The sequence below is a fragment of the Lycorma delicatula genome, chromosome 9 (genome assembly GCF_047948215.1).
Source record: "Lycorma delicatula isolate Av1 chromosome 9, ASM4794821v1, whole genome shotgun sequence".
NCBI lineage: Eukaryota > Metazoa > Arthropoda > Insecta > Hemiptera > Fulgoridae > Lycorma > Lycorma delicatula.
In genome coordinates, this window is record NC_134463.1 from 19,435,916 (window position 1) to 19,459,256 (window position 23,341).

Genomic DNA, 23,341 nt, shown 5'->3' on the forward strand with positions numbered 1-23,341 from the left:
AGAGGGTGTGAAACCATCCGAAATTTTAAGAAGACTTCAGGCACAGTTTAGGGACAGACAACACACTTAAAAGACTCAAGAGTATGATTGGTGTAAGCAGTATTTGGAAGGGCGAGAACTAGTTGAAAATGAAGGTCACCAACATCGTCCAAACACAAGTGCTACTGCTGAAAACATTCTCATGGTTTGTTGCCTTATCAAAGATGACCATCAATTAACAATTGCAGAAATTGCTTCTGAGATTGGAATAAGCTATGGCAGTGCTCAGGCAATCATTACTGGCAATCTTGGATTTAAAAAAGTGGTAGTACGATGGGCCCCTTTCTTCTCACCGAACATCAGAAGCTCTGTTGGCTAGAGGTGTGCCAGCAGTTATTGAATCCAAGCTGAAGGAGAATTTTTTTGCATCGAATGATGACCTGCGATGAAACTTAGGTGCACCATTACACCCCAGAATAAAAACAGATAAATATAGAGTGGTGAAACAAAAAAGGAAGAAACAGCACCCATTAAAGCCAAAACTCAACTGTCAGCTGGAAAGGTTCTGGCCACAGTATTTTTTGATTTCAAAGGAATTTTGTACGTTGATTTTCTCCATGAATGTTGTGCAGCGCATACTACTAGCATCTTTTAGATAAAGCAAAACTTAAAAAGATGTTAATTTGCAATCTGAGATATCATTTTGCTTCATGACAATGCTCGGTCCCATACTACAGCTCAAACTCAATAAAAAATTGCATCCTTATTCTGGACTACACTGGAGCACCCTCCATACAGTCTGGACTTATCGCCCTGCAATTATCATTTGTTTGGGCCATTAAAAGAAGCACTTGGAGGACAGAAATTTGAAGACAATACTGCTGTTGAAGTGTTTATGCGCAATTGGTTGATGTCACACCCACTTTCATTTTATGATAGTGGAATCAAAAAGGTACCTATCCGCTGGGAAAAATGTGTTTCCAAAAGAGGAAATTATGTAGAAAAATAATATTGTGGGTATGTATTTTTATTATCATTCAATGAATTATAAAACAAATATTCCAGTTTATATTTGATTTACCCCTCTTAATATAAAACAGAACCTAAGGTTTCCAACAAAAAGATTAGAAAAAACTGCTTGCAAGAATTACATAAGTTAATGTAATATCCAATTAATAAAAAATAAGAATAATCATTCATTATTTTTATTTCCTGTGATGCTGGAACTTAAAGATCTAATAATTAAGTTGAATAATAAACAAGTTGTGAACATAAGACCATTTTTCATCTCAAAAATGATAATTTCAATCACTAAATAGTTCAATTAAAAAGGCAAAATGACCAGAGATGGTTTGAGGGTATGTACCCATAATGTCACAGTTATAGCTAAAAAAAAATAAAATACTGATTTTGAAATAAATATTTTCATTGGACGTAAAATATAAAGCAGTAATAATTTTTTGGAAATAATTTGGCTGTGCAAATCATAAAACAGTACATATGATAAAAATATTAACTATATCAAAAATATTTTGCAACTAAATAAATTATTATTTATCTTTGCAACTCTGTTCCAGACCACTTCTACCATTTAATGTAATTAAACATACATAACAGTGACTTTAATAATCTGAAAGAATTTTGAAATTACATTACACATACTGTAATTTAAAAAAAAAATGGTATTAATAAGTAGTCCCTTGTTCTCAAAAGATCATAAGATATTTAAAGCTAATGCCCTAAACTAGCATACAATAATAAATAAACATACAATTATTATTTTTTCAGTATATTCACAATAAATTAGAAATTCATAGTAATTACAAAACATTAACACTATTTCTACCACTAATAATTTTATAATACATTGTATAATTACAGTTATACTTTCATTTTATTTGAAATAAAATAGATAGTTAACTCAAAAGTAATTACCTAGCCGGCCTCAGAGTTCAGTGACCATGTAACAGTCTTCGCTGACCCTTGAGGCCGGCCCTCAATAGAAGTCGGACGACTCGAGGGTCTTGCACTTCTTACTGAGGGTTGAATACTGGCCGGGTCCATCACCACGCGCTGCCTTACGACTCCCGAGTGTGTGGGCATTACCGGGTTCAAGATGGTGGGCGCGCCGGCCTCCCGCTGTTGGGTGGTCGAGCGTGCGGAACTTGCGGTTCAGAGTCGCGTACTGGCTAGGCTCATGTGGCTGGCAAGGCCCCCCAGGCCGATCACTGAGACACCGTCCCCCGCCCCGGCCATCTCTGTATGACACAATACCCGATGTTCTTTCATACTGACTCAATAGTTTTTTATTATTTTTAATTCTAATAGAGAAATACAACTAAAATACATGCAACTATAATTATATTCAATAATATACTACCTTAATATTTGAAACATCAAAACAACAGAATTTTGGGATACCATACCTATTATTATCTCTTACTCTATTCAATTTTTATGCACCTATTGATTCCATAAATATATAACAAACTTGTTAATATTTACAGATAGATATTACATCCTTTTACAATAAAAGGCCATTTTTTCTTTTTTAAGTAGAAGAATATTAAATCATATTCTGATATTTTCAGAAATTAACATAACAGGAATATTTAATTTGCTACAAGACATATTTGGAAATGTTAATTTACAAACTACTGTTTTGTACATTTTCTAACATGTTAACAAAACAAACTTGAATTCATTATTTACTCAGACAGTTGATCATCTAATGGAATATTAATTCTGCTCTCTAAAAAGGTTTACGAATAATAATATATGTTTACCAGTAGTGGTAATTGCATTTGCATACACACTATGCATGTGCATGTGCATACACACACCTAGATCCAACGACAGCTGTAAAAATGATAAACAATATGTTTAATCAATGTCTACCTCATTTACAACAATCAGATAAACTTACGAGTACTTTCTTGTCTTAAGTAGATGAAAAATCCCTTTGTTAATCTTGCAAAATACCCTTTTCCAAGAACAGTGATTATAAATCAAGTAGTTCTAAGACGCTACATCAGTTTTTCTTATTCTTGTGGCTGCAGTGTATGGGGTATGTTGGTACTTAAATCAGCAAAGTTAAATGGATTTAATGGTGTTCAGAAAATCTCATTTGAAAAGAAATTAATTAAATTTAATTTAAATTTTGTTTTTGGAAAAGATAAACAAGTTGGTTATGAGCAGTGTTTCGAAGAAACCACTGAAATGTTTGAAATGGATTAATTTTGATGAGGATAAACTGGATTAGTAATATCATAAACAATTTTCTGATAATGGATGAAGAGTTACAGGTGCAGGAGAAGAAAAGTAAAGTTTCAACCATTTATCAATCACATACCTAAAGATTAACAAGACTTAACGGAACAGAAAATGAGAAAACAGCTAGCCAATTAAAATGAAAATGACAATGAAGTGGAGTCATTAGAAAATTTCAATTAAAAGTTACCATAAAGATAGCATTCAAAAAAATTCAAGATGTTTCACTGCTTGAATCAGTAGCTAAAAATATAAAAACTTTATAATGATTTGTTTTTTCACATCAGTATCAAACTCTTAACCGATCATAGTTAGTATTTGTAGTTTTTTTAAACCTATTTGTATTGGGTATTATTAAGTTACAAAATATGTTTGTACTAAGTTCATTAAAGCAAAAAGGTATGATAAATATAACTCTGACCCTTTAGGGTGTTATAAGTTTTTATCTAAGTTATCTATTATATAAAATTTTTATATAAATTTAATTAAAAAGTTAAAAAATTTTGAACCTATTTTTCTTATATATTAGGCATTTCCTATTCTTCTGTCCAACAAAAATAATAAATAAAAAAGATAAACTTTAATAGAATTATATATACATTTCTTAAGATGCAACATTCTACAATGTAAGAAAACTACAGCAAAACTTTCTCTAAGACAGAGCTCTTCATAATGAAAATTTCTCTGTAACGAAATAACAGGCTGGTCTTGTCACAAATACTTTACAAAAGAAAAAGCTGAAATTTCTCTGTAATGGCTAAAAAAATACATATCCCACAAATATTTTAAAATCAATGGGCACAAGATTTTTTGAGGATTAAGATTGAATAGAAACAACTTTATACTAGATTGAAACTGCTGGTTTACTATGTATTTTCTAAAATTTTTTAAAATAATCTTCTTTATCTTCTATATAAAAAGGATGGGCTGACAAGTCAACAATATAATGCATTTTCCTTCCTTTTCTTTGTATAAGTCATAAATGTTGATCTATATATTAGATAATTTAATAACCATGAAGTGATGGATATTATACCATATTGATCTCATTCAAAATTCTTTGAATTTTATAACTAGTCTAACCTCATATGTAATCTAAAGCCAAAAATACTGTATTAGTGAATTTATTTTCTGACTAGGAAACTCAGTGCCATACATTATATAGTAGTAGGTAGTACCAGAATACAATCTGACTTTTATCATTGAACCCATGATTTGGCATGCAGTGTAACACTGTAGTACAGTATACTTGGTATTTATAATACATATACAATATGTTTTTTCAATTACAATAAAACGTTTTTTCTAAGACTAATGTAAAATTCTTACTATGGAATATAAGGATTTTAATTATTTGGGTAGTAGAAGATGGAAATAAGCAAGCTGTTTGCTGCAATTTTAAATTTGCTTCCTCTACTGTAGGAGAAATATCGAGCAATAGAAGAAAATAATCAAGATATATTATGAAAGAAACAGCAGTTATAAAAAAAGACTTAGTACTAGTCTGTGACCATCTAAATGAAGCAATTTTTCAATGATTTCAGTATGAATACCAATCTTACTTTCTGGTTAACAGCACAATTTTGAAAACTAAACAAAATTCTTCACTAAAAAGTGGGCGTAGAAACTTAAGGTTAAATTTAAACATGTTCAGCATAAGTAAATGATATTCATGTGTGGCTTAGAATATGTAAAAGTTATAAGAAAAATTTTTAATGTTAATATAACAGAGGTTTTTTTTAAACTGCTGCAAGATAATACACTAAAATATAAAGGTGAAAATATTTAGGAGAAAAATTACCAAAAAGAGAGTAACTATTTTAGTTTGTGCCATTATAATGGAAACTGAGAAACATCAGTTACTAGTGGCAGGGAAATAAGTAAAGCCTAGATATTTTAAAAATATTAAGCAACTACCAGTGAAGTATCAAAATAGATTTGTATGGCTGAGGCTCGTCATCATCCTTTGGGTAAACATGGCAGTCTGCCAAATGGCTTTAGTCTGTATTGTTCATAAGGTATTACAAGTCAGTTTTTCTTGGTGCTTGTTAAAATTTATGCATTAAATTATGTTTCCTCTTAAGGAAAATGGCTGGTGATGCTTCAAAGTAGTTTTAAAGAGGAAGCTTTAAGTAAGACGCAGGTCTGTGAGTGGTTTTCGCATTTTAAATGAGGGAGGAATGTCACTTGAACATTGATCAAGATCTGGCTGACCTTCGAAACCTAGAAATGGAAATTTTTTTAAAAAGTATGCAATGCAATTTATGAAGATTATCAGACTGCTGAAGAGATTTCTAAACTGACTTTATTTCTTAGAGTTCTTGCCAGTGAATTTTAACAGACGATTTTGAAATGAAACATATTAAAATTTGTGTGTCAGTTGAATACAGAAGTTCAAAAAACCAACTGTATTATGAGTACTATGATTTGAAGGTCAACTATGAAATCAATCACACTTTCTTTATAAAGTTGACAGGTGATGAGGAGTGGTGCTATGGCTATGATCCAAGAAAGAAACAGCAATCAAGCCTATGGAGATCACAGAGATCAATGTCCTAGGACATCAATCAACTAAATATGAAGATAATGTTGATTTGCTTTTTTGATATGAACAGAGAATATGTTCCTTTTGGATTGATGCTGAATCAGCTTTTCTACCCAGGCATGCTAAGAAGATTGAGTGAGAGTGTATAATAAAAAACCCTGGTGGGAGAGTGAGTGATTGGTTTCTGCACCATAATAATACCCCACCCATACTGCCCTCCACGTCAAATAGATTTTGTTGAAAAACAATATGTCCCTCACACTCCCTACTCGCTTGATCTTACTCCATACAATATCCTGCTTATGAAAAAATACTCAAAGGAAACTGTTTTTGCACCATGAAAGAAGTCAAAAGATAAATCGGCCTTTTCAAGGTCGATTTATCTTGAAAAACTTTTTCAGGAATTTCAAAGATGTTTCCAGCAAGAGGAAAACCATTCATATATAAGTACATTCAGTCATATAGAAAATACTTTGAAGGAGATTAAAGTTTCAGTATGTAAAAATTATTAAAAGAAATCTTTTTATAACAATTATGGTTATATTTGGGTACTCTCATACAAACATCTTACTTTCACAACAATAATTGTATCAATCTGTTTGGTGTAACATATTAAGTTGTACATAAAACAGGGATTTCCCCCCTTTGTTTTAAACATTTACTAAAAACAGTATTGCTTCTATTCTGTTCTAAATATATTACATAAAAAAGACTCATAATGAGATTTTCAAGTTGCTGAATCTTCGATTATGATATACATCATAATTTTTATGGAAATAAAAATTGCAAACACTAATGAAAAAATGGAAAATATTGTGGATTGGAGAGTTATAACACTTATTTTTCACTAGTAACAAAGGTTAAAATAAAATGTTCACTTCTATTCCATTCAGGCTATTCGATAAACACACATGTTATCTGATAAACACTACATTACAATCCTTAACAAATCTTCATTAGTGCTGTTCAGTGCTAATACAGTTATTTCTCAAATTTATGAATTTTGATGTCCAGTACCTTTAATTTTACTGGCAATTTTTTTTACAATATCCACTGAAATATAAGTATAAAAAAGTTACCCATTCAAGTAGATAGAAGTTACCTAAAATAGTTTTAACCATAAATTACAAAGTATTAAAAAATGTAATCACATAATACTATCATAAACAAAAGATTAATAGTGACTCAGTGCTACAGTTTTCATTTTCCATGATTCACATTGATAATTCTAGTTGTAAAATGTTTATAAGAAGCTTTTAATAGTTAAAAAAAATTTATTTTAATAATCTTTTGTTTTAAATACAGCAAAAAATAGAATAGAGGTTCATGTATAAAAATTTACCTTATTTTACATTATTGAATAAGATTCATTATTTATATAAAATATTTAATTCTAAATAATGTAAGCATTAATAGTCTGAATTAGTCTGAAAAATAATAGTCTGAAATAGTCTTAACCACTACACCATCAGTTGAACAAAGTATAAGAAGTAGTAAGGAAGTGTATGCACAAAGATGTCTTGGAATCAGTTCCTTTCTCCCAGTATAAGGTTATCCTTAATTTTTATGCAAATCAAAATGAAGATAATCTATCTTATGAAGTTAAATCCAAGAGAAACTTCATTATCATCAGTCATTTCTTAACTCTTTTGCCTTTAATAGAAATAAGTGTACAAACTAACACTACAGTTCTATTTTAAGTCCTTCACACATAAATCATGCTATGTACTGAAAAATAAGCAGACTAAATTATTTCTACTAGCAGTGATATTATAATAACTATAATACTAGCATAGTTAAACTGCTAAATGCAACAGTCTGTTAGTCAGTATCTTATTTAATATTAAAACAAAACAAATGAAAACAAAAATTTGTTTACTATGTGCAGATTTTAAATATATCAACAACTTAAAAATTATTTTACAAATAAACTAAAATAATTAATTTTCAACAACATCCTAGAAAGGAAAATTTATTTTTCGACCATTTTAATAAAATGTACCAAAATATCTTGAACTGAATTATTGTGATATCACAAATCCAACTTAAGGACGACTGACAAATGGGCTAATTAACAAAAATGTCAAGTATCACAAAATGAAGTCTATCTACCATGTGATTTAATTATGAATAAAAACATGTATCATAATTTTAGTATAACACTTTGTTACATATTAGTTAACAAAAAAAATATAATTTATCAATCATTAAAAGAATTATCTATAACGTTTAGATAAGAGGTCAGTCAGTTAATTTAAAATAGAAAAAAACAGCTTTATCATTTGGGAGACAAAATCTGTCAGAAAAACAAAATTAAGCTTATTATGTGTACAAATAAAATTACACCACGTGCTCGCATTTATAGTTAAGTTACAGCTTGTTTCTTTTTTCATCATTAAAATAAAGTATAATGTTAATTTAAACAGAAATAAAGATAAATTATTTGAAAAAAATATAAAATTTCTCTTTGAAAAAAATGTTATAATTGGATTCAATATTTAATTTTTATACTAGATGGAATAATAACCTCAGGTTCTTGGTAAACTGTAACTCTTTTAATATCTGATGTTTCTACAATATCTGAAATGTTTTAAGAGGAAGAACCTAGAAATTGAAGTGTATTTGATTGCTGGGTACATTTTATTAGATATTGTTGACATTTTTAATGACAATGGCTTATACCAGTTGTACCACAAAAAAAAATCCAGCCGATAGGTCATACACTAGTACCTATTAAAATAGGTCAAGTCCTACTGAAAAAAATGTAGTGTGAACTTAACACCACTTTCAAGCATGTTTAAATTAGCCTTCCCAAATATGATTATGATTTTTGTATAATGTTGAGATATCAAAGGTCAAGTTTTTACTTCTCTATTGAATCCTTTCATGTAACTTTAAAAAAAAATCCAAAATTGTATCTATTAAAAATAATTTTGAGGATATGTAATCCCTCTATTCTACATTGAAACTAAATACAAATGATTGAATCTGCTGTATGTGTAAGGAAAGGTTGAGGATCATTTAACACAACAATACATTACTGTTCACATTAAATCGCTAACCAAATAAACAATGTGAATAAATATGTGCAGATGGCTCTAGCCTAGACTGTTAAAATCTTCTGGTATTTTCTATGATATCAAAGAGCTCAAAAAATTGGAGAAATCTGTGCTGCAGGAAATCAGTATATAGCTTTTACTCAAAATAAAAAAAATGTTGATGCCTAATAAAGAGAAAAGCTTTTTTGTTTTCTCAACAGAAAAAAACATGCATGATCTAATTTGCGGCCATTGTCTTTTATAATATTTATTAACGATGTAACCAGCAATATTAAGACGAATATATTGATGTTTGTTGATGACAATATGATATTTGGCAATGTGAAAACTGTTGCAGAGTCAAAGTTACTGTAACAGGATATTGGTTGGGTAAATGAATGGTCAATTGTCAATAGAATGCCATTGAATTTTGATAAAACAGTCGTAGTAACATTTTCAAGAAAGACAACGAATGTACATTATGGCTACAATATAGATGGTGATAACATCAGGAGAGACCAGCATACATGACCTAGGAGTGCTTTTTGATTCAAAATTATTGTTTAGTGGTCACATCAAATGTATTGTTTCAAAGGTCATAAGGAATATGGGACTGCTTCTATGGGTTGGAAGAAAATTTCATACAGTAGATAAAATACTAAGCCTGTTTAAAACTATTGTTAGACCCATACTTGAGTATTGTTCCACGATATGAAATTACAATCAGGAGTATACTAGTGATAAGTTAAAAATGGTCCAGAAAAGGTTGTTATCAGCCTTTATTTGTTGTTTATCAAGGTTTATATAACAGAAGTCTGTCATATGAGGATGATTGTCAGGGTTTGAACATCTTAACCCTGGAAAAGAGAAGAGCAATGCATGATATGATGTTTGTATATAAGGCTCTTAATGGACAAATTGATATTGACATATCAAAAATAAGAATTTGAGTTGCAAATGTGAATGTGAGGAGAAGAGATTGGTTTGTTCCTGAAGACACTGGTTGACTGAGCCCACTAGATAGATGTGTTCAGTTTCGAACGACTTATGGAGAGGAAATGACTTCGATGTAAATGATTCAAGACCTAATGAGTTTAGAAAGATGATACTTGAAGAAATGGATCGAAATTGAAGAATGAAGTTGCATGGATAACTGGACAAGTAGCGATGACATATGAGACTTATAGTAGTAGTTCACATGTACTATTCATATTACCTACACTTATTGTTACTTGTGTGTATGTTAACTTGTTGTGTGTGTATATTAATGTTATGTGTATATATTTTATGTTCAATGTACAATATACTAAGGCTTAAGTAGCTGTTGTACCAAATAAATAAATAATAAATTATTGGTTAAACTTTTTTATGAAAATTCATGTTAACAGATTGCATGTTTTTCATTGTTCCTTTGTCGTGAAGAATTATTAAGCAGTTCTGGGATACAGTTGTCAAATAACTATTTTACCCAACATATTGTAAATATTGATTTCAATAAATTGAACAACAATTTGTAAACTTTAACATTGCATAAATGGTAACGATAGCAATAACTCCTGACCAACCGCAGAGATAGAAAAGTTGGTGGTAGAAACACGGTAATGCTAGAAAAGACATCAATACAGTCAAATATTTATTATTTGTATAATTCACTCAATTTTTGTCTTCTATAATAGATAAGATATTTACTAACAGATACATACACACACTTACCATTCTATAGATAACCAACACCAATGAAAATTACACATACTTTCTCTTTTGCCTTCACCTCATTTGATATTATTTTTAAAAAATAATGAAGAATTTTATCAACTTATTCAATATAAAGTTTTATTTTATAAAACTAAAAAACTAACAATTTTGTTAGTATTCTTTAATATTAGTTTTTTAAAATTATTATTTATATATAAATCCTTTAAAAACAACCTTAAATTGCAATCAAAAATTAATAAATGTAAACATAATATTCTTTCACGTTGAAAACAAAAATTAATAATATTAATTAAGTTGAATAAGTGAATAAAATTTCATCATTATAAAAAAGAAAAAAATAAATTAAATGAATGGGAAAATTTTAGATTATGAAAAAAATATTTAATTCAAATTTACATACACGGGAAATGAAAACTATAAATAAACCAACACCGTCTAAAAAAATTTGAAAAACAAAATAAAATAAAAACATTTTTAAATACGTGCATACTAAAAAATAAACTAAATAAAATATAACGTTTCTTAAGTATGAATGTATATGCGAGTCGTTCGTTTGTTTGCATGTACGTAAGCATCATACCATTATAATATGAAAACTTCTAACATTTAAATAAATCAGAATATGCTGTGTTTTTATAATGTTCTCTTTTAACTAAATAAACATATCTGTGTACTCTACTACTGAAAGATCAGTTAGGGTTAAAGTGAAAGCAAGTCTATTTTAAAGTGTCATTCTTCATGCTGCAATATTCGAAATCAAAAACTAAATCGTATTCTATAAAAAAGGTGGTTGTATGGTTCCAACAATTAAAATTAGTAAAATAGATAGTGTCTTAATTTGGTATTTTATTAATCATAATCAGCTAACTGTACTAGGCACATCAGTGATATAAAAGAAAATTTTATATTTTCATACTTTTCGGTAGAACTTTACATACCAGGTAAGTGATGACAACTATTTTCATAATAAATTCAACAAGCTGCAAAATCAAATTAGTTATCTTAATCAAATTATACCTTACTAGAAGGAACATTCATTTTAACAGGATAATACAAAATAATATGTTAATTAGAAAATATTTAGTTTCCGTACTTTAAGAAATATTTAAATTTAAGTTTCCCAAGAAAACTTTAAAAGACTGGCCACTGTGTTTTAAATCAGAAGTATAGTATTTTAAAGCAAAAACTTTACTTCACTTCAGAAGTGAAGTGAAGGGAAGTATTTTAAAGAAAGTTTTTTTTATACTGATAATCTGATTTGCTTAATGTCTCATTTTTACCAGGTATAAAAAAGAAAATTTTCATCAGGTAAGAAAGCAAAAGAAGGCTCTCACAAATTTAATTCAGAAATATATTTTGATTTCTTATTTATTGATATTAGATAATCTTTTCCGTAAATATCAGCAATTTAAAAAAAATCGTATTGTTTTATAATTTTCATAGATAAAAAGGTTTTTCAATGATTCTCTCTTGTGATGATGTTATTTTTACAGTGAGCCCAACTCACATGACAGGGGAGCATCTAGAGCTAAGGATAAATTTTATCAAAAAACTTTCTCAAGTAAAGAACATTAAAACAGCATAAAAAACGTTTTTGAAATTTAAAATGGAGCTACGTCCTCCTCTGCTTATAATAACAACTTTTTGTGATATACTTGCTGCAGATGAATTTTGGTAAAAGATTTCAAAAAATATGAATTATAAAGCTTATAAAATAAAAAAATTTATGAAAAATTCTTTTAGAACTTTGAAAAAGAGTTCCCTTTGGGGTACTAGATAAGATCTGATATCTGTAGATACTGAGTAATTTAGCTCTATCATAATTAGATATGAAATATGGTATTTTATATAATGATTAAATGTGTATATTAATGGCAACTAATTTTTTAATTCACCACCAAAACTTTGAAGCTTGTACATGGGAATATGGAGATGGAATTTTAAATGTATTAAAAAATACTATGCCTGATAGGGATTCGAACCTAGAACTTGTGGATGAAAGGCAAAAATTTAACCATACTGCCATGGATATTTGGATCAAAAATCAATTTTAATAATAAATAATACTTAACTTCCTGTCAATGTATTAAAAGGGAAACACCAATAGAAAATGTAAATGTGACAATCCAATTTTAACAAATATGTAAGATATACAATTCAAAGTGGCGCAAAAGAATCAAGTGATTTGGAAAATTAATAACTTTTTCATTTTACTTAATTTTCTTCATTTTCTATTCATATCTTTTAAAAAATCCAGAAAATTAATGATAGAAGGGAATACAGTTGCTCAGCGAATGGAAAATCATACAATTTTATTTTGAAAATCAGCGCATTCAATAATACAGACTCAATGAACTTACAACCATCATTTCAGTATAAAGAATTCACATTCCAGTTATATGATTAGGCACTTGGTGGAATATTTTTAATAGCAAGGTTCAGTAAGGGATATGCCAAAATCCAGAAGATCATGTACTCTGAAGTGAAGAGAATATTCAATAAGTACGAGAGAGTGTTGAGAAGAACCCAAAAACATCAACTTGAAGATGTTTTCTTCTGTTAAACATTATTTGGAAATCATTGCAGCAAATACTAGCAAGGACTTAAGACTGTTTCCATACAAAATTCAAGTTCTGCAAGAATTGAAGTGGAGAGACCTTGAATAACGCCTGAATTATGACAAAGTTTTCAAAAATTGGCATGAGAAAATAAAAACTTCATGGATAATTTGATAATGAGCAATGAAGCCCACTTTCACCTGAATGGCTTTATTAACCAACAAAAATTGCTGGAATATGGAGAAACTGGAAATCCAAGGTTTATTCACCAGAGAGAATTAGATTTGTTTAAATGCAAAGTCTGGTGCAGCATTACATCCCAAAAGATTACTGAGACATATTTTTTTGATGTTGATGGAAATGCTATAACTGTAACTGCTGAGCGATACTGGCATATGATTCAAACTTTTCTGCGACATACTATTGTTGACAATCAAGTAGTTCCAACAAGATGGAACCACTGCATACAAGGCCAGATTCAGTATGCAGCTCTTAACTGATTTTTAACAAATAGATAATTTCATAGAACTCTTAATCTACTGACCTCCTCATCCACCAGATCATTTTCCCTGGGGATATCTAAAGGAGATTTATTTTATAAAGCCAGCGACCACCCAACAATTAAAAAACAATATTTGAGCTGAAATTGAAGCTCTAACTCTGAATATCTTAATCGATGTTATGGAAAACTCTAGAAAGAGCACAACTTTGTGAGATAGAAAATGGAGGTCATTTCTACTACATAGTGTTCCATCAGCAGCTTAAATATCTCCATAAATTACAGTTTATAAATTCCTCATCAAAATAAATTAACAATTTAAAGATTTGCTTTGTGTGAATGTTTAAAAATTGTTTGTTTCTTTTACACCACCCGTTACAAACAAGTAAGGATCATACAAAAAAAAAGTAAAAATAAAAAAAAAAATTTTTTTTAAAACAACGTAAAAGAAAAGGATGAATAAAAAAAATAAAACAGTAAAAAAATATTGTTAAGAAATATATTTTCATCAGAAATATAAAATTAAAATTTTCAGGGGAAAATTACGTTCATAGAAATTTTTATAATTCTAATGAAAGGAAAAATAACCTACACAAATGACTTATAGAACGTTACTAATCTTTGTTATAATAATAACAATAATACAGAGCAACAGACAAAAAATTTATTTCTGAAAATGAATTCTACTTTTTTAAATCACAATATTTATTTAAACAAAATACAATTGGATTATTTTACTAACTATTGTATGTAGTCTATTAAATTTATGTAAAATAATAATATATACAGATAAATAAAATTTTAAAAAAATTACAAAAAATAAATGAATTAAAATAAAAATATTGAAAAAAAAAACAAATTAAAAAAACATTTATATTCACAAATATGTGCTATTTAAAATATATAGGGAAAATAACAAGGAACGTTCACATTTAATAATAACACAAAATACAATAAAATATTGATATTCACTAGTTAATTCTTCTAAAACAAAACCTTAAAAGAAAGACTAACCCAAAAATGATATATAAACAGAAAATAATTGTAGCATATTAAAACGAGAACAACTTAAATTAATTAATTACCTTAGTAATGTTCTTATCAGTTAAATCCTCTCAAGGTATATGAGCACACCATTATATAAACACCATTCTATCCAATAAATATTTCAAACAAAATAAGTCTTTTCTTCATTGATATGAAATCACAGATAAAATACTAAATGCAAAACTCATGAAGAGACCGTATTTACGCTACAGTATCATAATTATCACAAGTGAAAACCTGACTTATAAACCTTCAGAGCTCTTTATTAAATGCCTGTTATATTAATCTACTTTGTTTTTGAATGAGCTCAGTTAAGTACGCATTTGTCAGATCATTATTATTATAAAATCATTAGTTTTTCTTGATTTTGACAGATTAATCTCAACTTTGTGTTTGTCACAATGAATTATAAGTTCTCTCAGGTTAATTGTGTTGATGTTTTCTAGATTGTGTTGATGTTTTAATAGATAAAGGCCAATTTACAATTAAAGAAAGTCTCATTGCTAGGGATAAAGTAATGCCAATATTAAAAAAAAAGTGGTTTACACTAACTTTTTTGGACTGGTTTCTGTAATACTATTTTCCTTCAGTCGAATGGGGATTCAGGACATATCCATATTTCCATTAGAGAAAAAGGCTAAGCAACTGATTTTCAATGCAGATTGAAATCAAAAGTTTGTGTGGATACGAATAAACTGTGTAAAGATTTATAAGAAAAATTCAACACATCATTAAGTGACAACTGTAACTGAAAAGCTTAGGTAGATGAGCAAATGCACAAACAGGATAACCCAACCACGTGTAGAACACGATGAAGTATTCAAGTACAATTATTAAAAAATTAAACTAATAAAAAATTTATAGACTTTTTTTTAAATCCATTTCCATTGTAGTGTAATATAAAAAATGTAACTAATTTTTGGCTCATTGTTACAGTTAACTGTTACTTGTAGTAGCATAATTTTGCAGGTCATTAGGAGACCAGTCTCTTTACTTGTGAGTGAAGAAACAATATCACTACATAGTTAAACTCAAAGTACTTGAATTTCAAATCATTGAGAAATGATTTACTAATGGTAATTTCTCACAGTATAATATGTCACTATAAGATGATCAGTCTTTATAAAAATCAAGATTTTATGAAACTAAAAGTAATAATCTTGATACAAACAAACTAACAATTGGTATGTGGGATAAGAATAGAAAGTACTAAATATGAATAGCTTTGTATGACTAAGGAAAAGGGTTAATTGGAACTATGCACCATACTGAAAAAATTTTATTTGGTTCCACCTGTTAATAATCATTTATTTTGTATTAAGTATGGTGATTTCAAGGGACAAACTGTAAAAAAAGATTCTTCAATGGGAAAAATATTACAATCATAATTATTAAAAAAGTTCAGCCTTATAAGAGTGTAATAGGATAAAGTAACTACATAAAATGAATAAGTATTTAAAATAGGCAAGTGATTTATTATGACAGTAGTAGGTCAGAATAAAATAATTATGTATTCGAGTCAAACTAGAAACTCTACCAGTACATTGTTTTGGTATATTCGTTATGTATCGATAAGTAATCTGATTTAAGAAAAGAATATGTAAAAAAAAGCAAATAATTAAAGTGAAATCATGCACGCAGTAATTATCAGCACAGTGAAAGAGAACATAAACCAAAATCAGCATCAATTAACTTGCAATACATAACAAAATACAAGAAAAAAGGCATTAGCTACAAACAGAATATATCCTCATTCATTCAAATTTCTTTCTACAAGTGCAAATTAACTTTATATCACATTATTGTATTGTATCATGCCGAACATGCATGTATGTCCACCAATAAGGTGGAGGTGCATTTGAAGTAGTGCCGTACGACCCTTGGTTTCGCAGCGTCCGAGCCGCAATCGCTTGAGAAGCAGCTGTAGGTGGTAAAAATGGATCCTGTTCATCAACTTGAAGATAATCTCGTCTATAAAAGAAAAAATCAGAATTATAATTAATTGCATATTATTAATTAATGAATAATTAAAATTTATACATAGATTAAATATTAATAAACTTAAAAATAAAAAGATAATACAAAACACAAAAAGAAAGTTTTTCACTGTGTTTCTTATGGCATCACTTATAAATGGTTATTCAAATTTTTTAATGAAACTGATACAGCAATTTGGTTTTGGCATTGATTTAAATTTAGAATAAATAACACGGCAAAAATATGTTAGGGGAAATGATCTCTTGGTCAAAGAGTTTTCTATTGCTATTTTTTAGATTGAAAATTAGTTTTATAAGCAATTAATAAAAAAAAAATTAAATAAGAAAAAAATTAATATTCATAATGCTTAAAACTAGAAAACATTTTACTAGTTTTTCTATCCTGCTTACAGTAGAGAGTAAACATGAGAATCCATGGTTTTATACGTAACATTAGTTACTTTATCATTAATGTGCTTAATGTGAGGTCTGTTCAGAAAATAACTGAACATTTCTAATTACGTGCCAACAGAAATATTAAGTGACATGTGGTTGGGAGCATTGTGTTCTGCATAACTTCCTCTGCAACCACATTTTCTTGGATTGCTGATATGCCATTTAGGTTTTGTGTTATTGCTAGTTGAGTGCAATGTGTTTAAGTATAAGTAGCAATTTTTGTAACATGCGATTTTTGGGAACAATGATACAATGTAAAATTTTGCATGAAACTGGGGAAAACTTTCACAGAAACATTTCAATTATTGAAACAAGCTTTCAAAGGTGATGCTCTGGGTCATACATAATGTTATGAATGGTTTTCACAATTTAAAAACGGTCATCAGTCAATTGAAGATGACCCTCGACCAAGAAGGCCTCTGACACCCGTGTTCAGAAAACCAACATTCTGGTGCATGCAAATCCCAGTTGACTGCCAGAGAACTTACAGAAGAGGTTAGCATCTCAATTGGATCATGCCATGACATTATGACTGAAAAATTGAACATGCATCAAGTTGCAGCAAAGTTTGTTCCTCGTTTGATGACTGAACAGCAGAAATAACAACGAGTGGATTTTGTCAGCAACTTCTTGAACAAGTCAATGACGATGAAACATTCATGCACAGAATCATAATGGGAGATGACAGCTGGGTTTATGGCTATGATGTTGAGACAAAGTTCAATCATCACAACAGATTGGCTAAGGATTTCCACACCCCCAAGAAAGCACGTCCATCTCGATCCAATGTTAAAGTGATGCACTATGTTTTTTTTAAATTTTTTTATTTTAATATTAAATATTTATTACAGATCACATTTTTTCTTATAAAATAAAAAATTATTTATTAATGATGTATTTCTAAACAGCTTAATTGATTCGCTTAATCTAAATGTTTATAAATTACTATTATTAGAAAGCTGATAACGTTTACAGTTAACTGATTGAATTAGTGATGAAAAATTTAATGTGAATTTCTGAAATCACAATATTCTGATTAATTAGATTAATCTGTACTTTTGTTTTTGTGTTATAATTGAGAAAAAAGGTTTTTGTGTTGCAACTTTTGTATATCTTGGGATGTATAAAACAGAGCAGTTTCTCATTGTAATATTTTTAAATACTTTGCAAAAAAAGATTGCTGGAACTTGTAAGCTTATAATATTCCATTGAAATTTATCTATCTATCTTATTTCACTTGTATAAAATTAAACCACACTTCATATCTTTTCGTGCTGTATATATATATATATATATATATATATATATATGTGTGTGTGTGTGTAATTTTAAGTTGTGTAATTTTTGACAATTTTGAGAAGAAATCAAATTACATTATACATATATAATTAACACGATATTATGAGTACTGTATATGGAGTTTTATAATTAAAATCCAGTGTTTTGGTTACGAGTATCCATTAAGAACACTGGATTTAGTCAGTTGACTAAATTATTTTATTTTTAGGAAATGGGATATATTTTTACATAAGATATATGTTGCAATTTAATATAAGAAACAATATCTGGCATATGACTTGCATGACTTTCTCCACAATTTGGCCAATGAAACGTCAAATCTTCTTCGTAACATGTGGTAAGATTCAAAGTTTAATTTTATGAACCTGAGATTTTACAAACTACCAAAGAAGACGTTACAAGAAGTCATGGTGTCAGATCACACATTCCTACTAGCCATTCTGCAGTAAGAATTCTTTTTTTGCTTTTGCAAACCTGGGAATTTCTCAAGCAGCAAAGTGATCATCTCATCAGCAGTGTTGGAGATAGCTCCATCCTGCTGGAAGCAACTACAACTCTTCAATGTTTCTGTAAATTTATTTTTAAATAAGGCCACAAAAAAGTAATAATCATACTGTGGTAATGTTCACCATTTACTATCATGACATCTCTACTTCATCTTGAAAAAAAATAAGGTCCAATAAAAAAAAATAATAATCTACAGCAAACAATGACTCGTTACGAGTATCGAGTATATCATTCGCAATTGAAATCCAGGGTTTTTTTGTTGGAACACATATATATTTATCAAATTGGATAATTAATTTTCTGAAAATTATTCACACTTCTTTGTAAATACAAGGTCTGTTCAGAAAATAACCGAACTTTATTTTTTAATCTTTATTATTAATTTTACATATTATTGATCCTTGTCTTTAAACATTCTTTTGTAACATCATATCACACAAGTTTGTATTCTTTGCTTTACTTGCCTCCCTCTTGTGCTAATATTAAAATATTAATAGCAAAAATATTAATTTTTTTTTTTAAATTCTTAAATCTTCTATGTTTGGTACAAAGAAATTGTTTCAATGCATGAAAGAGCTTGTGTTTTATATAAATTTATTTTAGAAATCTTATTTATATTGTCAATCCTTTGTAATTTTATCACTTAAATAAACATTCTACAACTTCTGGTGTCAAAGAATTTTCTTTCTTATATCTTAATATTTAACTCTTCAATCTCTTACATTATGTTACAATTAATTATCTTTATTTCATTCACGTTTCTTTTCAAATTGAATTTCTTCATAGGTAGGTCTGAACACCTTTATTTTTTTGTCTCTAGACTTTTAGTTCACTATCAAATTTTTTATTTAGTTCCTTTTTAGCCTCTTCTGTTCATAATTTTTTTTCATTCTTTTATGTATTTAGGTTGTTTTTCCTTTTCTACTTCCATTACAGTTCTAATTCTTGTTCTAATTTTTATCCCTTGTCTCTATATTTTAATCCTATTTTTAAGAATTTATTTGTTAAAATCTTAAATATTTTATTCAATTTTACAACACTAATGATTTTTCAAAATATACAAATTATTTTTTTATTAGTTTTTCTGAAACCGAATTGGTCTGTACTTAGAATACATTCTTCTATATCATAATTATTTTTCTTAACTTTTTGTAGTTAGTAACTTGGAAGTTATTTTATGAGGATATTTTACAATACTTTCGTTTTTTTTCGAGTATTAAAAATAATTCTTTTGTTGAAATCAGGTGACACTTCTCTTATCTCATAAGTACTACTTATTCAGACCTACTTTTCTACATAGCACAAAATTCAAACGGAATATCATCAATTGCTATTGTTTTATTCTTCTTGAGATCAAATTCAGATCACAGTCTTTTCTTAAATCATAATTAATTTTATTTTTCTTTATGCTCCTGCCATTTATTAGCTCTCTCTTCTTGCCCCGTAGTTTTTCCAACTGGAACTCTTATACTACATTGTAATTTAATTTTTCCAATATTTTCTCTTGCTTTTTTACTTAACATATTTGTTTCCTATAATTATTTTCTTTTTTGCATCATTAATTACACTCTTCCATCATCCTTTCTTCCATGACTGTCTTTTACTCTTTATTTATTCCATTTTGTACGTATATAGAATAATAATAAAATATGTTTTATAGCGTAAATGTGACTTGGAGCAATCATTCTTGTTTATCCAAAATATAAAATATTGAAAGAATTGAGAATAATACGTGCATAAAATACAAAAACCTTCATTACATGTAACTTTGGTAAAGGTCATATTAATATGTATAATTTTCAACTCATCACCTATCTGGACAGTATTAATGACAAAAAAAAAGAGACTGATGACTGAAACATAATTTATTAAATTTAACCAGAAACATAGCTGGTTCTATGGATTAAATTATAAGAAAAAACACCCAATGACAATTACTAACTAGCAATAAAGAATATTATTTTGAATTATCTTGAAAAAAAAATAGCATAAAAACTTGACAATACTAAAATTCATATTACTTCTTATATGAGATGATTTCAGATATATAATACAGTTTCTTTATTAGTAAACATCACCAAACAGTATCAATTATCTGAATTGATAACGAAATTGTACATTAGCTATACAATCACCCAAAGTGTACAAAATAAATTAAAAATTTAAGAAACATTAATCGATTAGTAATCAATATAAGTAGAAAATATTAGTGATAATAGTAACAAGTAAAAACAAGCAGGATTAAATTTTGAATAATGCAAAACATTAAATTAATTTGTAATATTTAATGACAAAATGTAAAATAACCTTATCCATATATTATGAATATTTTATATAAAATACAACTATACTCCATTATAAAATATAATAACTGATAAGTAAAACAATAAATACAAAAATTGCTGAAATACATTTTTATAACAATTATAGTGATTTATCAATAATAATATCATACAAAAATAACAACTAGCAAAATAATTTTAAATTGTATAAAACTGTAGTACATCTAACTACTTAAATATAACATTATTTAAAATTTAAAAACGTAACATTATTATTATAATACTTCATTATTCAACATTACTAATATGAAAGACTTGAATACATAACAATACTTGCTAATATTATTTACTTTACAAACAAAAATATAATACACTAGATAATAATAAAACTAAAAATATTAAAGCAATGATCCAAAGCAGTTTAAGTAAGCGTACAAGGATAGATACGTAGAGAAACCAATGCAAAGTAAATCAAAAAAAAGTTCATGACAGCAAAATAATACACATGAATAGAAGCAGATAAAGAAACACAAGCAAGTTCTTATTCATGCAATTTATTTAGGGAAGCGGTATGTACGAATCATGCAATCAGATTCACCACTACTAATAACCTCATCTTGACATGCTGATGTACAAGGATCACATAACCATAAAACAGGACGACGTCTGCAATTATATAAAAAAAATTAATACATTTAACAAATCTTAACAATGAAGATAGATTTATAAGCTATTTCAAATACTTAAAAAATAAATTATGCTGAAATTAGAAAATATGAATGGAAAGTTTAAATGTGAATCAAACATGAGAAATGTAAAAATTTAACTTTCACATTAATAAAACAGTACTTTCATGATATATTTAAAAAAAAAAAAAAAAATATATATATATATATATATATATATATAAGGAAGAGAGTTTGGATTTAGGCCAATCACCAAAGTTCTAAGCTGAGAATTCAAAATTGTAGCTTCTAAGTGGTCTGAATAGATAGCTAGAGAAATTGTGGTGAATTTCTCTAGTGAACTAAATCAAAATCCTTTTTTAGCTAACAGCTGGGATTGAAACTCAGAATTCAATCTCTCACCAATCAAGGTAGCACCTTTGATGTTTAACGTATGGAAAGTCTTCTGAAAAAAAAATTCCACCATCGGCAGGAATAACATCGCCAAGAAGTTGCCACTGGATCTGGTGGGGCAACACTAAAAAGACAATGATATCTTTTGAGTGTCTGGAAGCCTCCACCACTAAGAACCATGCAACACAAAAGTTACATAGATTAAAACAAAACAAAATCTCCTACTTTGCCACAATATTAATTCTATCACACAGACAGGTAAACTGAAGTTTCTAACTGAAATTTGTGACAAAGTGAAAATTTTGATCAAGGCTCTTCAAGAACTTAGAAACACTGACCAAACTCCTCTAGAAAGTCAAGGGTATCAGCTTCTCAAGGAAATTCCTGGGCAAAAGGTTATGAAGGCTATGAGACCACAGTTCAGCTGCGGTTTTTTGGTAAACCTGAAAATAATTGACTTAATCCTTGAGTTTAATCACAGTCTCCCCAGACAGCAAGACTGTAAATAAAACTTACAAGATTATTAATGCACTTGCCCCCTCAAATGAGAAAAATAACATAAAAAAAGAACAAGAAGTGCAAAAATTCTGGTATTTCCTAGACCAAACTTTAATTAAGATCCCCTCAAAACATGTTAAAATTATAGTTGGCGATTTTAATGCTAAGCTTGGCAGGGAAAAGAAGTACAGAGATGTTATTGGTCAGTCCAAACAAGAACTAATAAAAAGGGTCTTAAAACAATCAAAATTTACAGAAATAATGCCTTCATCTCAAAATCTACATGTTTTAAAAGATTACTTCATAAATTAAAAAAAAATTGGAAATATCCTAACTATAAAAGAGGAGAGTGGCAAATAAACCTCATTTTTACACACAAAAATGTCCACAAGGAAATTAAAAATTTCTTTGAGGAACAACTGTATCTGATCATTACATTGTAAATATTAAGATAAAACTAACCTCTCTTAAAAAGAAGAAACCAACTAAAAAAATAAGAGAAAGTTCAATACAACTGCTCTCATTCATACTGTAATGATTCTTATCTTATAAGAACCAAGAAAGAAATTCACAACACTGAAAACTTGGTAAA

The 23,341-nt window shown here is 28.4% G+C and overlaps 1 protein-coding gene across 9 annotated transcripts in view; it reads right to left on the bottom strand.

Moving 5' to 3' along the window:
• Window positions 1–23,341, bottom strand: part of tty (tweety) — a 356,795-nt gene that overhangs the window by 22,144 nt on the left and 311,310 nt on the right. For 8 of the 9 annotated variants that reach the window (XM_075375807.1, XM_075375808.1, XM_075375806.1 and 5 more), the window contains 2 exons: window positions 16,531–16,623; window positions 1,915–2,237 (listed from right to left, as the gene is read on the bottom strand). In XM_075375807.1, coding sequence (XP_075231922.1) covers window positions 1,976–2,237; window positions 16,531–16,623 — 355 coding nt within the window. In that variant the 3' untranslated portion in view covers window positions 1,915–1,975. Of the gene's footprint in view, window positions 1–1,914; window positions 2,238–16,530; window positions 16,624–21,524; window positions 21,839–23,341 lie in introns of those variants that run through there. The other variant, XM_075375814.1, reaches the window with a different exon arrangement.